We start from the raw sequence: 18,428 nt of genomic DNA, 5'->3' as shown, positions 1-18,428 counted from the left end.
TGCTTCTCTTTCCATTTCATTGAAGAGTTTAAACAGTAGCGGCAGTAGTTCCTCTCTAAATGTCTTGTAGAATTCAGGAGTGAAGCCATCAGGACCTGGGCTTTTCTTAGTTGGTAAGTTTTTAATTATGTTTTCAATTTCATTGATTGATATTGGGTCATTTAGAATTTTTAGGTCTTCTTCGTTCATCTTTGGTAATTCATGTGTATCTATGAATCTGTCCGTTTCTTCTGTGTTTTTTTCTGTGTATAGGTTCTCGATGCAGGGATTGATGATCCTCTGGATTTCTCCTGGGTCCGTTGTAATTTTATCCTTTTCATTCCTAATTGCATTGGCCCTTTTCTTTCCTTTTTCTGATAAGGTTGACTAAGGGTTTGTCAATTTTGTTTCTTCTTTTGAGGAACCAACTCTTGGCTTCATTGATTTTTTTGTATTGTTCTCTTAGTCTCCATTGCATTGATTTCTACCCTGATCTCTATAATTTCCTCCCTTAAATGGGCTTTGGGTTTGTCCTGCTCTCCTTTTTCTAGAAGCTTGAGGTTCAGCATCAGGTTGTTTAATTTTAATTGTTAAACTCACTCAGTTTTCCTAATACGAGTATTCACTGCTATGAATTTCCCTTGTAAAACTGCTTTCATTGTGTCCCATAAATTCCAATCTTGTATTGTCATTGTCATTTAATTGAAGGAACTGTCTGATTTCTTCTTTAATTTGCTCTGTGGCTCATTGGTTATTCAGCAGTGTGTTGTTCAATTTCCATGTGTTTATGAAATTTTTGTGGTTTCTTTTGCTATTGATCTCCAATTTCATTGCACTTTGGTCTGATAATATACAGGGGATAACTTCAATTCCTTTGCACTTACTTAAACATGTTCTATGAACAAGTATGTGGTCCATTTTGGAAAACAACCTGTGTGCAGCTGAAAAGAATATGTATTCTGATTTTGTGGAGTGGAACACTCGGTAAACATCTGTTAAGTTCATTTTTTCAAGAGTTCGATTGAGTTCTAGTATTTTGTTGCTTGTTTTTTGTCTAGTTGATCTCTCTATTTGTGACAGTGGGGTATTAAGGTCCCCCACTACTATTGTATTAGTGCTTATATGATTTTTCATGTCTGTTAGTATTTGTTTTATGTAGTTGGGTGCACTAGTGTTTGGTCCATAGATATTTATGATTGTCATCTCTTCCTCTTGGATTGTTCCCTTTACAAGGATTTAGTGTCCTTCTTTGTCTCTCTTAATCAGTGTTGGTTTGAAATCCACTTGATCTGCAAAGAGGATAGCTACTCCTGCTTTTTCTTGGGTTCCTGTCACATGGGGTATTGTTTTCCACCCTTTAATTTCAGTCTATGAGGTTTTTTTTGAATTAAATGTGTTTCTTGTATGTAGCATATTGTTGGATCTTGCTTCTTGACCTATTCTGCCAGTCTGTTTCTTTTGATTGGTGAGTTGAGACCATTAACATTGATGGTTATAACCGATATATATTGACTCATGATTGTCATGACTTTTTCTTTTTGTTGGATTCTCCCCCTTTGCATTTAATTTCTTTTCTTTTTCTTTTTTTTTTTTTTTTTTTTTTGGTACCAGGGATTGAACTTGGGTCCTTGCGCTTGTGCAGCAGATGGCAAAACCACTGAGCTAAATCCCTGGCCCTGCATTTAATTTCTTGTAGCACCTGACAGATTCATTCTGCTGGGCTTCCTGGGGTTGTGATTCTCATTGTCTTTTCCTAGGATTTTGTCTAAAATTTTTTGGAGTGCTGGTTTGGTATTCATGAAGTTCCTAAGATGCTCTTTGTCATGAAAGTATCTTATTTCTCCATCAATTTTAAAAGATAGTTTTTCAGGGTACATCAGTCTGGGTTGGAGTTTGTTTTCCTTTAGGGCTTGAAATATGTCACTCCAAGCTCTCCTTGCCTTGAGGCTTTGTGTTGAGAAGTCTGCTGTGATTCTGATGGGTTTTCCTTTCTATGTGATTTGTTTCTTTTCTCTTTTTATAGAACTTTGTTCTTCTGTGGGGTTTCTGGAATCTTAACAATTATGTGCCTATGTGTACATTTTGTTTGATCAAGGCTAGTTGGAGTCCTATATGCCTCACTTATCTGTATGTCATGTTCTTTTCCCCTGCTTGGGAAGTTTTCTGCCATTACTTCTGTGAACAGTTTTTTTTTAATGTCATCTGCACTCTCTCCTCTTTCTTCATTGACTCCAATCACTCTTATGTTATTCTTCTTTGCATCATCTAGCAGCTGCTGCATTGATTTCTCGTGGTCCCTTACTATTTTAAAGCAATTTTTCTTTTCCTGGTCACTAATTGCAATCTTATCTTCTATATCTGACATTCTGTCCTCACACTGGCTCATTCTGCTGTGTAGACTTTCAATGGAGTTTTTAATCTCCTGGAAATGTGTTTGCATCTGTTTTATGGCTTACATTTGTTTCCTATGTTGGGATTCCATCATGTTCCTCAGATCTTCTATTTTTTAATCTGTGTCCTCTCTAGATTTATTAATCATGTCTTGCACTATGAGCACAATCTCTGCTGTTATGTGAGAAATTATTTCTGATATCATTTTTTCCAGATCCTCTTTGGTTGCTAGTTCAGTGAGTCCAGGTTGTTGTGTATCAGATTGTTCTATCTCATTTCCCTTTGAGGTTGCTGTAAGTGATCTGGAAATCTGATTTAGAGGCTTGTTTACGTGTCTTCTCATTTCGGGGGGGGTGTGTGTGTGTTCTGCTGGTGCCCATGCGGCTCACCTCCTCTGTGATGGGAGCAGTGGTAGGTTGGCCTGGAAGCCTCCTACTCTGTACTGGGAGCTGTGGCACGTTGACCTGGAAACCTCCTTTGCCTACCAGTGTTCTTAATGTGAGGTCTGTTAGTATCTGTGAAAGTTTATGACTTGAATGTTCTATATGTTGGGGACTTACTGTATTTTATGCATTTTGGCAATGTCTCTAAGATGTTAAAGTCTGATGTTCAGATAACCCTTTTGTTCATTCATTCAGTAGGTCTGTGTTGAACACCTATGCTTCTTTGCCAGGGACAAACCCAAAACCTGTTTCTTCTCATACCATCTTACACATCTGTTAGTCTAGATTTTTTTTTTTTTTTTAACCAAAATCAGTTGAAACCTCCCACTCAAAGGAAACTTTACCAACAACAGAGTATTCAAATGCCTAATACTACTTATGCCAAAAATGTCACATTGGATTTATTTTTTTCCCCTAAAAATTGAAATAATTGCCAAAACAAGCAAAAATATTTATGATATAGAAACCTTGTTTTCTACATACATGGATTAAAGCATTAATGGCCAAAGTTGAATTTTTCAGTCTAGATGAGTTGGTATATCTATAATCATAATTAGAGATTTTACTTTGGATATTTCCTTAGTAATTTTATATCCATGTAGCTTGTGGTCTAATTTCTCTTAAATTGAATTTATTTCTTCTCCCACTGTATTCATTTTAATGGTTCATGGCTGACATGATCTCTGAGATTATTTCTATTTCTAAAAACAAGTCAATACTCATATGACTTTGTTTTTAAAATTAACTGTTTTGATTATATAGTGCATGTTATGATTACACAATTTAAAAGTTGCAAATTATATGCAATAAAAATAGACCTCCCTCACCACTTCCCTGCCACACTATCCCCCTCATGAAACAACTACTAAGTCCAGTCAGTACCTTATATAATCTTCCTCAAAATTACTTACAGTTTATTCCTTCATTTACTAGATTCTTAATCACATATCTAAATTTTTTAATGATTGAGGTGATCTTATTGTTAAATTAATGTTGAAAACTCACATTGTGTCTCACATTCTGAAAGCATTATTACACCTTCAACCTGTTGAAGATTAGTAATGAGATAATGAACATTCTGAACAGAGGCTGCATTCTGAGGTCAGAATAAATATTACTTTAGCAAAAATTACAGGTGTTTTTATTATTTAGATTCACTAAATATCCATAAAATAAATGATCTACAAAAGGGAAACATAATATCATGCCATAAAGACTTGACTAATGAAAGGTTAAAGACCAACTTTGTTTTCATTTTCTCTATTCTTTTCATTTTTTGCTTGAAACAAGAGCTAGAGGTTTATATCTTGTAAAGATACTGAGATTATTATGTTCATCATAATAGATGAAGATATAATATAATAATGAAGGTATAAGATATTATAATAACATATTTATGGATACACATTTTCTATTCACCTCTCATTTATATCTAAGTAATAAGAAAGTTCAATCAGAAAGCATTCTCTTATTTTTTTCACCCTTGTTCAGCAACGCTTTTGTTTAAAGGTTATAAAAAATGTGTTTTGAATTTTAGTAAATGATCAAAGTAAAAGTCAAAGAGCAGATAAATTTTTAAACATCTTTTTTGGAGAGATAATAAAGAAATTAGTATAATGATGTCATTTGTCCATCTATTTATAGTTGTTGAAACAGTCTATATCTTAGATGTTCCTGCTATAAAATTCATTTGTGATTAATGTGAAAGTTTTGAAAAAACAGAAAAAGAAAATATTATGTAAGATAATATCACCTACAGATAATGATCCTTAACATTTTTGCACATATTCTTCAATCATATGTTTATGTGGATATTTATATATAAACACATTAAATCATACTGCACATATACTTTACTCATGTACTACACATTTTACATGATTTTTACTCAATAATATATTATGAACATGTTTTCATATAACTAAATAATGGTCTAAAAGTTGTTTCCAATTTTTCTTTAAACAGCTCCGTGTTTTAAATTTTTGTAAAAATTCTTACTCCATATGTAATTATCTCCATGGCATAAATTACTAGAAAGGAGATTTCTGGGTCAAAAGGCATACAATTTTCTCAGTGTCCCAACATTAGTAGACTGTATATTTTACTTACTTATTGAAATCTTGGGTGACAAATAGTAACCTCACTTTAATAGGATTGTGTTTGATTATTTAAAAAGATTATCATTTCATTATTAGGAGGCATGAGTTTTTTATAGCTGAATTTCAATAGGCAGTCTAGCTATTCTAGGCATGAGAATTTTCAGAAGTTCATTCATTATTTCAATAAATATTTTTGAGCTTGTGATCTGTCTACTTGTACGTAGATTCTAATTTCTCTAAGAAGATTAAAGAAACTTCTAAACAGACATAGATTCCCTGTAGGCCTTGTTGATCACTCTCCACTAATGTCTCAAGGCCATTCTGAGCTGTCTGTCTTGTACTTTCCCTATGTAGTACTATTGGTCTACAATGCCAGCTGTAAGATGAACAGTATGATCTGGCTTTAATTTTACTAGCAATTCACAAAGTGATTTCCACCTACTGACAGTTTCTTGAATAGAATGCAAATTTTACAAAGATGATGAATAATGTAATAAGACCAATTTTGTCTGATCTTAATCATTTAAAAACAAAAGACACATTTGTACAGGCATCACTTAAAGTCTTCTGTGTAAAAAAATCAAGTTTTATTTCCCTTCACAGATAGAAAATATAAATCACAATTAGTTAAAGTTAGTCTCTCAAAAAAATGGCGACTCAAATGTAAGCAGGAGAGAATAAAAGTTAATCATAGAGTATAGAGACATTTTTAAGGTCTAGTTATTCAAAAGAATTAACTAAAGCCAGTATACTACTGAATATCATTTTATAGTATCTGGTACATTGGATAGATATTATCAATGTCATCCTATACTTTCCTTAGCATATTGAGTTATTTAATATATTTTAATGTTTAACAACAGTTTAAAAATAGCACTCCCCTGTAAAATAAAATACAGCAAAATAAACACTTCTTTGTCAAAAGTCAGATGCCAGAATTATCTTTTAATGTAAATGTAACTTTAAAGTCATCCTTACAAATTTGTAAGAAACTTGAAAAACTTGCTGTCTGGATCAGCTTTATTGCCCCTAGGACAAAATACCTGACACTTGCAATATAAAGGAGGAGAGGTTTATTTGGTTTGTGGTTTCAGAGAGTTCAGTCAGTGGATGGCTGGCTCTGAGGAAGAAATAGCATGGCCAAAGGGCTTGGCAGAGTAAAGCTGCTCAGTCCATGGCAGCTTGAAGAAAGAACTTTTTGACAATGTGACTGGGAAGAAGAGAAGCTGAAAGCAAAGGAGAAAAATACAATTAGCCCCTTCAAAAACAAGCTCTTAGAGGATGCTTCCTTCACAAAATCACTAGCATTTCTAGACAGCTCATTCTCTACATTGGCGCAGAAAATAAAGAAAATGGTCTAAAATTTGAAAGACAGCATTCTGGTTCTTCCCAGAGCCAAATGCTTCTGATGCACCAGGCTGCCAGTGAGAGGTGTCTCCTTAAGCATATAATAGTGAAAGATGAGGAAATAGAGACATTTTCAACTTGCCTAGAACTCTGCCTTGAAAAGCCCCAAATTTTTGAGCCATCCAATTAGTGTTACCTTAGACAATCTGTTCACTTCAAGCCACATTCTGTTGCTTGCCAAGTGTATCTCAGTGAAGCTTGAATGATGGCCCCAAAGTGAGTGCCATCTTCTAATAAAACCACTGGGAAAGGAAGCATTCAATTTCCTGGCACAGACTTTAATGGTAAAAATCTGAGAGATAACAGACAACTCAGTGACCTCATTCTGGTTCCAGCAAAGCCACAGAGCTGTGATGCTTCTAGACTCTGGGTTATGATCACAGCCAGGTTGCAGACAGATGTACCAGCTGGTACTGAGAACTTCCAGAGGAGAGGTGAGTGTCCAGCTGGAATGACGGGCAGTGCACAGTCCCTAAACTGACTCATTAGGCATGAGCAGGCGACCTGTCAGAGCATAATGACTTCCTGGACTTCCATTCTCGCTCTCATGCTCAATATTAATGACCTTTCAGCATGGTTGATATTGTTGGAATTTCATCTGTCACAAAGAAAGAAAACCAGTAAATGAATCAGTTTCAGGAAAAGGGTAAACAGCTGTCTCTGAAAAGGAAGATAAATGACAGGTGTTAAAGAATACAAGCTCGTGTGGAACTGATATGCACGTATTAAACAAAACTCTTATTACCTGTGAATTAAATCTAATTGTTTTCTTTTTCTAATGCTTTTTATTTTACTGGAAATATCAATGTCCAGAGGGTATTCTTAAGTTTTCCTCCACCCCAAATAAAACATAAATCTCTAGACAGCACATTCTCTACATTCGGGGAGAAAATAAAGAAAATGGTCTAAAATTTGATAGACAGCATTCTGGTTCTTCCCAGAGCCAAATGCTTCTGATGCACCAGGCTGCCAGTGAGAGGTGTCTCCTTAGGCATTTGTGGGATGGAGATCGCTGTGTGTCTGTAGGAAGCCAGGCTCTGTGCTAATGCTGCTCTAGAGGACTTTATGGTTTAGATCATAAGTCAGCAAACATCATCCATGAAAGTCCAGGCAGTAGGGCCGGGGTTTTAGCTCAGTGGTTCTGCCACCTGCCTCGCAAGCGGAAGGACCTGAGTTCAATCCCCAGTACCAAATAACAAACAAACAAAAAGTCCAGGCAGTAAATATTTTAGACTTTGGAGGCCAAATTATTTGTAATTCAACTTTTAAACTTAACCACTGTAATACAAAAGTGGCCGTAGACAATACAGACATAAGTCTGTATTGATGTTGTCCAAAAATCTTTATTTGTGGACACTAAAATGTGAATTTAGTACAATTTTCACATGCCAAAAAAAATTATTATTGCTATTTTAGTTTTAAAAATCAATTAAAAATGTAAGTGCCATTAGACAGATCTGGCCCATGTACTGTATCTCTCATCTAAAATAAAATAAAGGGATATAGTTGTTTAAAGATGTACAAAATAGCATTTCAGTAAATCTACAAAGATCTGATGGATCTCTTCTAGCTGAAAACTTCACGAAGGAGGTGACGACTGAGCTGTTTAGAGGGTGGGAAGTTAGTTGACAGGGTGGAGAACTACACCAGGGCACTTCTGAGAGAAGGGGAGCATTCTCTGGTTCTCCAGACAGTTGGTGCAAACCATGATTGTTCCCTGCCAGTTGGGACTTACGGCTTCCTCAGGAGAAGAGTCATGAGCAGAGATCCCTGAGAGTGTAACTATGAATAAAAAAGTCCAAGCTGATTTTAAATGCACATTGAGAAGGAATAGTAGGAGATAAAGCTAGAAAGAGTCAGCATGAACTAGGACTGGGCTTCTAGGTTCTTGAACATGTAGCCAAAACATTTGGGATTTAAGTAGGTGTTGGAGAAGCATTGCATTTCTTAAACAATAAAATGATGTCTTCACATGTCAGGGGTATCTGATGAGCTGAATGACTTGGATCAGGAGAAAGTCTTTGCAGGAGCCCAATTAAAAGGCCACAACAAAGTCTGCAAAGATAATAAGAGAACCTGGGCTGAGTCCAGGCAATATGAATGGAAGGAAGAGGTGGATGACAGACACATCAGAGAGGAGGAGCCAGAGAACTTGTCAATTACAAACCAAAGATACAGTAAGAAACAGGAAAATCAAAGGAAATTCCCAACATTTTAAGTCTTGGTGACTATAGCTGTACTCTATTTGTGGGTTAGAGATAAGATGAAAAGGAAAATCTATAAATATATATATATATATATATATATAATTAGGATCCTATTCTTATTATATTTGGAAAATAGATACAAAGTTGCAGTGGCACTTCTGAGGTTTAACTTTTGGAAATCCTTTTATGCAGGACATCTTAATCTGAATAGTTTTGAGTGGCTCTCTGATAAATGCGAGCGTGAACAGTTTGTTTTGAAAAAGTGGGATTTTTGACTTGGAGAGAGGATGAGGGAGACAGATTCACATATTTCTCTATAATCATTCTTTCTGTCTTCTTTCTGGGACCAGTGAAATGTAACCCATTTAAGATTAGTACAGTGGTTTTATTGCTTGTTGTGAGAGTAAAATGAACGCACCTGAGGAAAAGATACAGCACCAGCTAGAATATGATTCACAGTGACTTTCAGCCATAGCTTGTATCACCCAGTTATCTCTATGGCTGTCTTGAGAGATTTTAAAGAAATTATCCAAATTAAATCCATGTTTTTTAAAAAACTAATTTCCTATTGAACATTTGGGATTATAACAGATGTCCTGAAAGAAAGGAATAATAATGAAGTGGCTATTTCTAAAAGAAAATGAATTGAGTTTCTGCTGTATTTCTTGACTGACAAAATGGTACACAAGCTCTATTTTGTATTTTGTTTACATATATTTTTCTAGTATCTTTCTAAGCACTAGTGTTTTTTTTTCTGGAGAGAACATATCTGAAGACAGGGAAACAAGTAAATAAATGGAAACAATTACAGATAAGTATAGCTTATAATTGTAATTACCTGAAAACACACACACGCACACACACACACCTGTTTTTGGAAGAAAATTCCTAAAACGTTAAAAGGAATCAAATCACTTCAGAACAAATTTACAAATACTAATGTTCCTACTAGTTGAGACTTTTGAATGCTCTATTCATCATTTTTGGTTTGTTCAGCATCATTCGATTTTAAATATGATAAAAATTAAGCAGTCTGGCTATGGGGAGCACAGTCCATTGGTTTTTTAAAGCAGGACACCAGAAAAACAAAGCAGACTTGAAGACAATATCCTCCCTGGCTGCTGAATAAAATCCCCAGACACTTAAGGGGCAGATGATTGAGAAATCCTAAGCAGTGTGAGGGAGAGGCTATGTGGTCATGGATTCATCCTCAGTGCTTTCAGGTGAAAGGAATCGTAGCATTAAACTCTATATGGAACCAAAATTCAAATGGACACCTGTTCATCAGTGCCAGTAGTAAAGGATTGTGGGCTTTACTTTGCATAAAATTTCCATTTGGGTTTTGTTTTTTTCTTTGTGCTCCATCCTTTGAAATGGGTTAGTTTCTTTCGTTCATCTTTTTAGTATGCTTACCTCTTCCTGTGCTCCCTATATAACACTATAAATACATAATGTTACAATAACATGTACCATTGGAACATTTTAATATTCTGATGTCCATATGTATACATATGTGCTGTACTTATATATATCTTATGTAGCATACAAATACATAGACATTAACATGTACCATTATAGATACACAACAGTAGCACGAGGGTTCTTATCTCTCTCTTCCAGGGAGTTGTGTTACACAAAAGGGCTCTGACAACTACGGGATTTCTAATTAAAGCACACCAGTATTCTTTGCACTAGGTGTCCGGCTATGTAACACCTGATTGGGAAGATGGGTCCCGGTCTTGACTTTGGATGTGTCAGGATGTGTATGAAACAAATCCTCTCCCCACCTCTAAGACGGTTTTGCTTTTATTGCTTGTTAATACAAAAATGCTAAGTGCCTGATTTCTTCTCTTTTTATTATTTTTTCATTCTGAAATACAAATGAAATTTTAAAATTCCTAGGTTAAAATTGGATTTAAACAAAGTATAGTTTGTTTCTGGATTGGCCATGGGGTTTTTTTTTCCAATGAAAGATCTGTAACTTATAAAGAGTTACATGAACTGGTGTGATTATTTTCATATATAGCTGTTTTGAGTCTTTACAGAAAGTTGTAATCATATTGACTTAACTACTAAATGAAAACAATAGGTAGTGGAGACCTAGATATTCGCCTACTTCTGTAACTACCTCTCATGTCTGTTCCTTAAGTCAACTCTTCTTGCTATCCCTAGGAACATAAAGATGTTCTTAGGAAACTCACAATGCTATTAGTGTGAAGGTGTAGCAGGCTTTATCAGTGTAAGGTGTGTAGTATCTGCTAGTGTGCAGTTGCCATCTATTACTTCTGCTAAGCTACTTCCACTACTTAAAAAGTTTGGATTTCACCTTGCCTGTGCTGAGCTTAAAGGATACCCACCTGCCCCCATGATCAAGAACATTCTATGGAGATTCTGATATGCACCTTTTTAATCCTGTCAGTGGGCTGTTCTTTTTTCTTTACTAATGGATTCATCATTAAGTTTCAAGCAAGGATAACTATCAGTGCTCACTTTAAGACATAGCTTCAACCTTTCAAACCTCCTGTCTCTGCTGGGTGCTGGTGTGGCTGTGACGTTCCGCAAATCACTGGGTGTCTCTGAGCCAGATTTTCTCTAAACCAAATTTCACAAGATGTAGCTTGCAGGATAGCTGAAAAAACTACAGTTTGTGGGAGAGTTTTATTTTTTAAAGCTTTTTATACTCCATTGTTAGAATAGTTATAACTCTACCCTCCATAGAAGATTGATATAATCAATCCTTTAATAATCATACCATGAAAATGTGTATTGAGAAAGGAAGTGAAGAAAAAAAGGAATGGAAAATAGCTACTTTATGCTATGTGTCGGGGAGGCATGGAAAGGAAATCAAATAGCTTAAACTACATTTTAATTTTTTTAAAAAAATCTACTTGATGTTGATATACTCTCTAGAGATATTTTTAAAATACAGAAATGACAAAGAATTCTAGGGGAGCTTCTTGAAACATGAAATTATAACCTTGCCATTGCTACTAAAGTTTTGGATTGCAAAACTACATCCAATTTACCTTTCAGAATTATTGGGTATAAAATCATGTATCACTATTATCTTTTTCTCCTTTCCTATATTTTTGTGCAGTAGACAAATTATTTGGGACCCCTTTTAATCTTCTATTCTTCTTTTGTCTTTAGGAGTTGTACAGATGTTGTGTGCTGCATGATCTTCCTAGTGTTTATTATGGGCTACATTCTTTTAGGACTTATGGGTGAGTAAATACAGATATAGACAATATTTAACATTTGTTAATGAAACACTAAGTCAATGTCACATTTGAAACATTAATTATTTTTTTCCAAAGCCTTTTTATTATTACTTGTTATCTTTCCTGGTAGGAATACCTCATATCAGGACTCACTGGGTAACAGACACAACAAAAATAAACACAAAAGTTTAGTCAAATGCAAGCTATAGTTACTTAAGGAAATACAATTATAAAGAAGGATAAAAAAGCTTATGGTTTCTTTTTAATAATTTGTATCTTTTAAATTAAGCATCAAATATTAGTTTTATTATTAAAAATCAAATGTTAGTTTTGCTATTTACTAATAAGAAGTAGGATCTAGATTAATTTAATCTAGCCAATGCCAGCATGGCTTCTTATAAGCAAGTTAAAAAGAAGTAACACTTATTAAGAATTTTACAAGATAATTCATTGACATACAAGTGTTCTGTTTTCTTTGACCATGAGAAAGGAATGCCCTGTTATTGTTAGGATAGAGATTTTTCTTTCTAGAAAACAAAAGAGGGAAAATATAGAGATTTTTTTTTTTTGGATTTTTTAAGAACTACAAAAGAAACTAGAGTGAATACTTTATGGGAAAGATTTCACAGTTTTACTAAGTGTATCACACATTTTTCCCCAAAGACAGAAGTACTGTCCCTTAGGTGTTAACTCAGGAAACTTTAATGTGCTATATTAGGCTGAAGGCTGTTGGAATCAGATATTAGCTCCTAGTACCAATAATTAATGGTACAGGGTTAATGTGCTTAGAATGCATTAGCAGAAGGTTGTGCCTTATCTAGGGGGCAATGGAAATTTCTTTCCCCTGGTCTTCAGTTTTATCTTCAAATGAGAGAAGTACTTTAAGAAAAGCAATTAAAAATAATTTCCAAAATAAAATCTCTATATTACCATACAAAACTACACAGATTTGGAGAATTTTCAAAATTAAGACAGGAGAATAAGGAGGGGGATAAAAATAAAAGAGCATAAGACACAAAACTAAATACTTTTCTAAGTCTTCGAGAACATTCATTGTTTTTTTTCTTAAATATTTTAATTTCTAAACATGAATGTAGATAAAACAAAATACACAATCTGTATATTGAATGTTATTCATAATCAAATTAATTTTCTTACACAACAAGTAGAATTTTACTTCCTCTAACTCTTGGACATATCTTTCTTGTCTTTGTAATTTTGATTATTTTTACTGTCAGAATTGAAATTTGTTGCAGAAAAGTCAGAAGGTTTAGAATCAGGCAGATCTAGAGTTTTTTCATATTATTTGGGCCTAGGCAGTTATTTGAAGGGGCCTAGGCAGTTGTTTTCTCATGTGAAAAGTATAGAAATATGTGCCTTTCAGAGCTCTTGTGAGGAATAAATAGACTAATACCTAGTTCCACAAATAATGCTCTATAGTAGTACTGGGGAGTAATTTATGTCCTACCATTGTATAAGTAATCCAGATGCTCTGAATTTTAATAAGTTTTTAAAAGTATAATTTACCATGTTATTTCTATTACAACCTATAATTTTAGTTATTAAACTTCAAATGCACCTAGGAGTTTCACAGAGATCTCATCCTGTGACTAAAATCTTTCCTCTAGAAGGCCTTGCTCCATAATCAGTAAGCCTCTCTGCCATAGCTCAATGCCAGCCTCATGTGATCCACACAAGAATGTCTCTTTTCTTTATACTGACTTGGAAAATCCCTGCCACTGTCCTGAAGACACAGTGGAGGAGTGCCTGCCACTGCCATTCCCTGTGGAGTAAGACTAGAAATTTGCTCTTTTTGTTCCAGATCTTCAGATTCAGTCTCTAAATGCCTTAATTCACATGAGCAATTGTAGGATAAATGTCCCTCAGTGAAAAAATATGTTCCATATTAGATTAATTCAAAGATTTTCCACTAATCTTAATGCCATTACTTAAAACAAATGACTCAAAAAATTCTCTCTCTCTATATATTCACTATATAATATATACACTATGTAATATATATTCACTATATAATATATATAATATATTCACTATATATATTCACTATATATTATATATATTCACTCTCTCTATATATTTTCCTCATCCTGAACTACAAATAACTTTAATTGACTTGATTCTAAAATTAAACTTAATTTTTCAGTTATATCTACTATTGGACTAAAGGAAGCTTAAAAGAAAATGATTGACAAAGGTTACTAGAAGTATTTAGAATTTTTAACATGAAATCATATATATCTTCACTTGAGGAAAGATGATGCTATATTGGTTTCACTGGCTTAAGTATTTTGGCATGTTTTGCCATTTTTGTTAAATCAGGACTTTCATAGACTTGTCATTTATCCAGGATCTTTTCATCAGAAAGTGTTGCCTTAGCATGTTTCTCCCAAATATGCTGAGTAGAAACTGTTCTTTGCTCTGTGTTGAATATGGCCAGCTAGGGCAATACTTGAATGCATCAAAGGCACTTAACATTCAACTGATGAAAAGCAAAACTTCTATTCAAGTGGATGGAGTGGAGTTGGGGTAGAAGGTAATCAAATCTCCTTGAAAGATCAAGCTAACATTTATGCTAATAGCCCTCTTTTGTCCTCCTTCAATGATGGTTGCTATTTAATTATTGTACTTACTAGAAAAAAGAATAGGAATATTTATTATGCAAATTACCCTTTGCTATCCTTGTACTAACATTATGTATATAATAATAGCAGAATTTTAAATGCAATACATTTTTATTTCATTTTCTTTCTAAATGGATTTCTAGTTGAGGTTAGTTCACTGTTATATTTACTTAGGAAGTGCTTAAAGTTGGAGTCCAAAGTTTGTTTTGTTTTTGTTTTTTAATCTTCCCCAGGATTACTTATCCCTATTAGATAAGAAGATAGGAAGTTAACAAGACTGTTCATATAAAGCCCAGAACTCTGTCACCAAGCTGTGGGAATCCCAAGCCAAATGGAGAAGCCACTTGTAGGGCTCCTGGTCAGCAGTCTCAGGGCACCTCGGAATAATTAACCTAGTTGGAAAGATGAGTGATGCCCAGTCAACATCTGACTGTGTGAGAAATCCCAAAACAGGGCTAAGCCTTCCCCAAATTTCTTCATACAATGGTATGAAGCCAGTGAGTTTGAGGAAGCAACAGTACATGAGTAGGACACAGCTTGGTACCTAGGAGTAGGCGGGCTGTGGCTTAGCAAAACCAAAATATAGACATTGGTGGACTGCAGGAGCCCCTTGTGTTCAGAGAAGATTGTTGGCAAAAGTTTGAAGGAAAGTGAGGAAACATGATTGGAAGCAGGAAGAAAGGGAACTTTGCTTTGTAGTGGTGAAAAGTTTGGCAAGTACTGGTGATAACATGGGAAGTGTTGGAAAGGTACTTAATTCACTGGTTTAGTTAAAGGAATCATTCTTAGAAGATCCAACGTCTCATCTATACCTGGACCTGATGAGATGCAGACTTTGAGCCTGAGCCAGGTGCTGTAATTGGATGAGGCTTTGGGGGCTCATGGGAGAGAATATTTGCATTTGGAAGGAATGTAAGAAATTGTGGGCAGAGGGGCAGCCATGGCAGTTTCAATACCATGATGCAAATTCTCTGGCATCCCTCCCATCTAGACGTGAAATCTGTGTCTTCCAACTTTCAATCTGGTAGGCTTGTGATTTCTTCCCTCATAGAGGAGCAAATTAAGCCAAAAGAGACCAGTAAATGGGCCTCCATCTGCAGATAATTTACAGATCAGTACAAAGGATTAAAGGAACGCCATTATGGCTCAACCAGAGACAGTAGGTATGAAAGAGCCAATTATAGAAGAGAAGAAGTTTACGTAATTCAGCCTAAGTCCTTCATGAAATGAAGTACATGAAATGAAAATCCTTCATGAAACGAAAGTACAATAGTTAAATCAATAAAATGTGGTCAAATTTGAAGTACCATTTCTGATATTCAAGTGCCTGCTCAGAACCAAGGTATAGCTCGGTGGTTGTGATATAGAAATGATATCAGACCTCCAATATAGGGGAAATAGTATAACTTTCAATCTGTTACATGTCTGATATGCTGAGTTCGTGTTCTCTAAAAAATGAAGAATGGATTCTAGGAACAATGGAGGTTAACAGTAAGAAATATTTATTGAGAGATATAGCCCCTGAGAGGCAGGAGGGGTCCTGAATGGGTTGTAGAGGACCCCACTTTTCAGAGGAAATGTTATAAAACATGACCATGTGGTTACAACATGGATTAAAGTTATGAATAACCAATAAGGTTACAAGTATCGTTGCTTAGGTAACAGTGATCCAATGGGGGACAAGCCATGTAACAAGTGTACATGGGAAAAACAAAGACTTTTCCTAGGAAATGATGGGTCCAGAGGTCTTGGTCACCCACTGGGGGGACTGATGTCTATCTATGCTTCATTAGGGCAGGTGTTATCACTTACCTTGTCCTCTGGGGAAGTATGCAGGACTGGTCATTTTGTCTTTAGTTTAAGGCCTGGCCTGTACCCAATGTGTCTCAGGCTATGGTTGTAATGTGTTTTTATCTTTTGTGCTGACTCTCTAGAGGGCCTATCCCTATCTGACTGCCTATAATATTTTTACTTAACTTAACCATCTATAATAGTAGACACTTGCCTGTCATGTACAATTCCCTGGGTTCAATCCTCAGCCCTGAATTTAGAAAAGGTGTATGTTCATTGTCTTAGACCATAATGTAGTCACATATCTATTTTATCATTCATTGCTTAAGAAAATCCAGCATGTCTTCCCTGATCTAAACTGCCCCCAAAACACCAAAGAGATTACTATCTTATTTCCAGTTTCTAGATGAAGAGAGAGACATTACAGTTCACTGAGATCTGACATTTTGGTGTGCCTTTTGGTGTCATTTCATAGTCTATTGTTCATCTGAATCTTTCCACTACTGTAATGGTTTCCTACCCTAGGACTCAGTACTATGGCTAAGTCTTTAAGCAATGCTCAATTATCCCTCATTCCCCAAGGCATGATCAGTTTCAGAATGGCTTCATCAATGATGAACCAGCCCTTGCTCTTGACCCCTGCTGTTAAGCCCAGGACACCAGCCAAGTCTCTCCCTTCATGGAAAGTTCCATTTGGGGGTGTTTTTATTTTTTTTTCTGTTGTTGTTGCCAAGGGTCCTGGTTTAGGGTCAATCTGATCCATCCTGAATTGAAATCTTAGGATAAAGGCTTAAAGTCTGTCCTTCCATTCCCTTGAATCAATTGATCTTTCCCAATCCCAAGGAATACGAGGAAGGGCAAAAGCACATGTTTGTATCTAAGAGAGAACAAAGATAATTCACTCCAAGATGACTTTTTTATTCTGTTTATATAGAGTAGCAGTGAACTATTTCTCTTACTAATATTTTAAAATTTTGAATTTGTTTGTTCATTTTAGTTTTTCTAGCTTCACTGAGGTCTGACTGACAAATAAATTATATGTACTTAGGATGGACTACATAGTGTTTTGATATGAGTATATCTTGTGTAGTTATTACCACAATTAAGCTACTTAACATACTCATCCCTGACATATTTTGTGTGTGTGTTAAGAACACTTAAGGTCTATTCTCTGACCACTTTCAAGGATGCAGTACATTATTAATTACACTTACCATGCTATACATTTGATCTCTAGAATTTACTCCTTTTATATCTGAAAGTCTGTACCCTTTAACTAATATCTTCCCATTTTCTCTACCCTTGGCCCCTGACAACTACAATTTTACTTTATGTTCTATGACTTTGATTCTTCATAGATTTTACATGTAAGTGAGGTCATGTAGTATTTGTCCTTTTTATGCTTGACCTACTTGGCATAATGTCTTTTAGGTTCATTTCCGTTGTCACAAATCATAGGACTTCCTTCTTTTGTGAGGCTAAATAATATTCTACTATAGTGTATGTGCACACCATAATCTCTTTATGCATTCATCTGTTGATAGACCTTCTGGTTACTGCCCTCAGACCTATACCCAGAAATGAGATTGCTCGTACCTCTAATTTTAGTTTTTGAGGAACCCATAGAATATTCTTTATGATAACTGGACTAATTTACATTCCTACTTACAGTGTACAAGGGTTTGCTTTTCTCTACACCCTCCTTAACACTTGTTATCTGTTGTCTTTGTTATAAAAACCATTTGTACCTCACCAGACATCCTGTTGTGCTAGGTTAGGAGCTCAGTGTTATGGCCCCAATTTTCATTGTGAGGGGAAACTAATGATAGGGAGTGACTAGATATAACTGGAAGTCAAATATGTATTAAGTTATATATACTTCTTTTGCTTGGAAGTCATTTTAAAAAGAAAACATTTAGTTTTGACTTTAACTTGAGCAGAGCTTTTTAAACTTGAGACTCTTACTGTTTGTTGTATTTTGCTTAATGCATATTTTCCAGATAACTTTTAGTGGAATATTGTTAGCGTAGGAGGGTCTGAGCTGTACTGAAGGACATGACCCTAAACTCAGCATTGGGTAGAAGCCACCTGTGAAATGATAAACAATATTTTTCTTATCCAGGCAATGGGATACAGGGCTGCTTCCAAAAATATTTCTATAGCAGCAGGGTCGTCAACACAGATTTTCAAATTCAGTATCATGTGTCCTATTATCTGCTTCATTGCATTTGTAAATTGCTTGTGTTAA

At 35.2% G+C, this 18,428-nt stretch overlaps 1 protein-coding gene across 9 annotated transcripts in view; it reads left to right on the top strand.

The window, feature by feature from the left end:
- The window catches only part of Slc44a5 (solute carrier family 44 member 5), a 357,115-nt gene that overhangs the window by 274,331 nt on the left and 64,356 nt on the right, over nucleotides 1-18,428 (top strand). For all 9 annotated transcript variants that reach the window (XM_087212920.1, XM_087212918.1, XM_021255531.2 and 6 more), the window contains one exon: nucleotides 11,677-11,750. In XM_087212920.1, the coding sequence (XP_087069046.1) occupies nucleotides 11,677-11,750 (74 nt within the window). The remainder of the gene's footprint in view (nucleotides 1-11,676; nucleotides 11,751-18,428) is intronic.

Source organism: Heterocephalus glaber, unplaced genomic scaffold, assembly GCF_053883595.1.
Source record: "Heterocephalus glaber isolate CG9 unplaced genomic scaffold, H.glaber_assembly_v1.0 deba00001442, whole genome shotgun sequence".
Taxonomy (NCBI): Eukaryota; Metazoa; Chordata; class Mammalia; order Rodentia; family Bathyergidae; genus Heterocephalus; species Heterocephalus glaber.
This window is presented reverse-complemented; position numbering and strand designations above follow the sequence as displayed.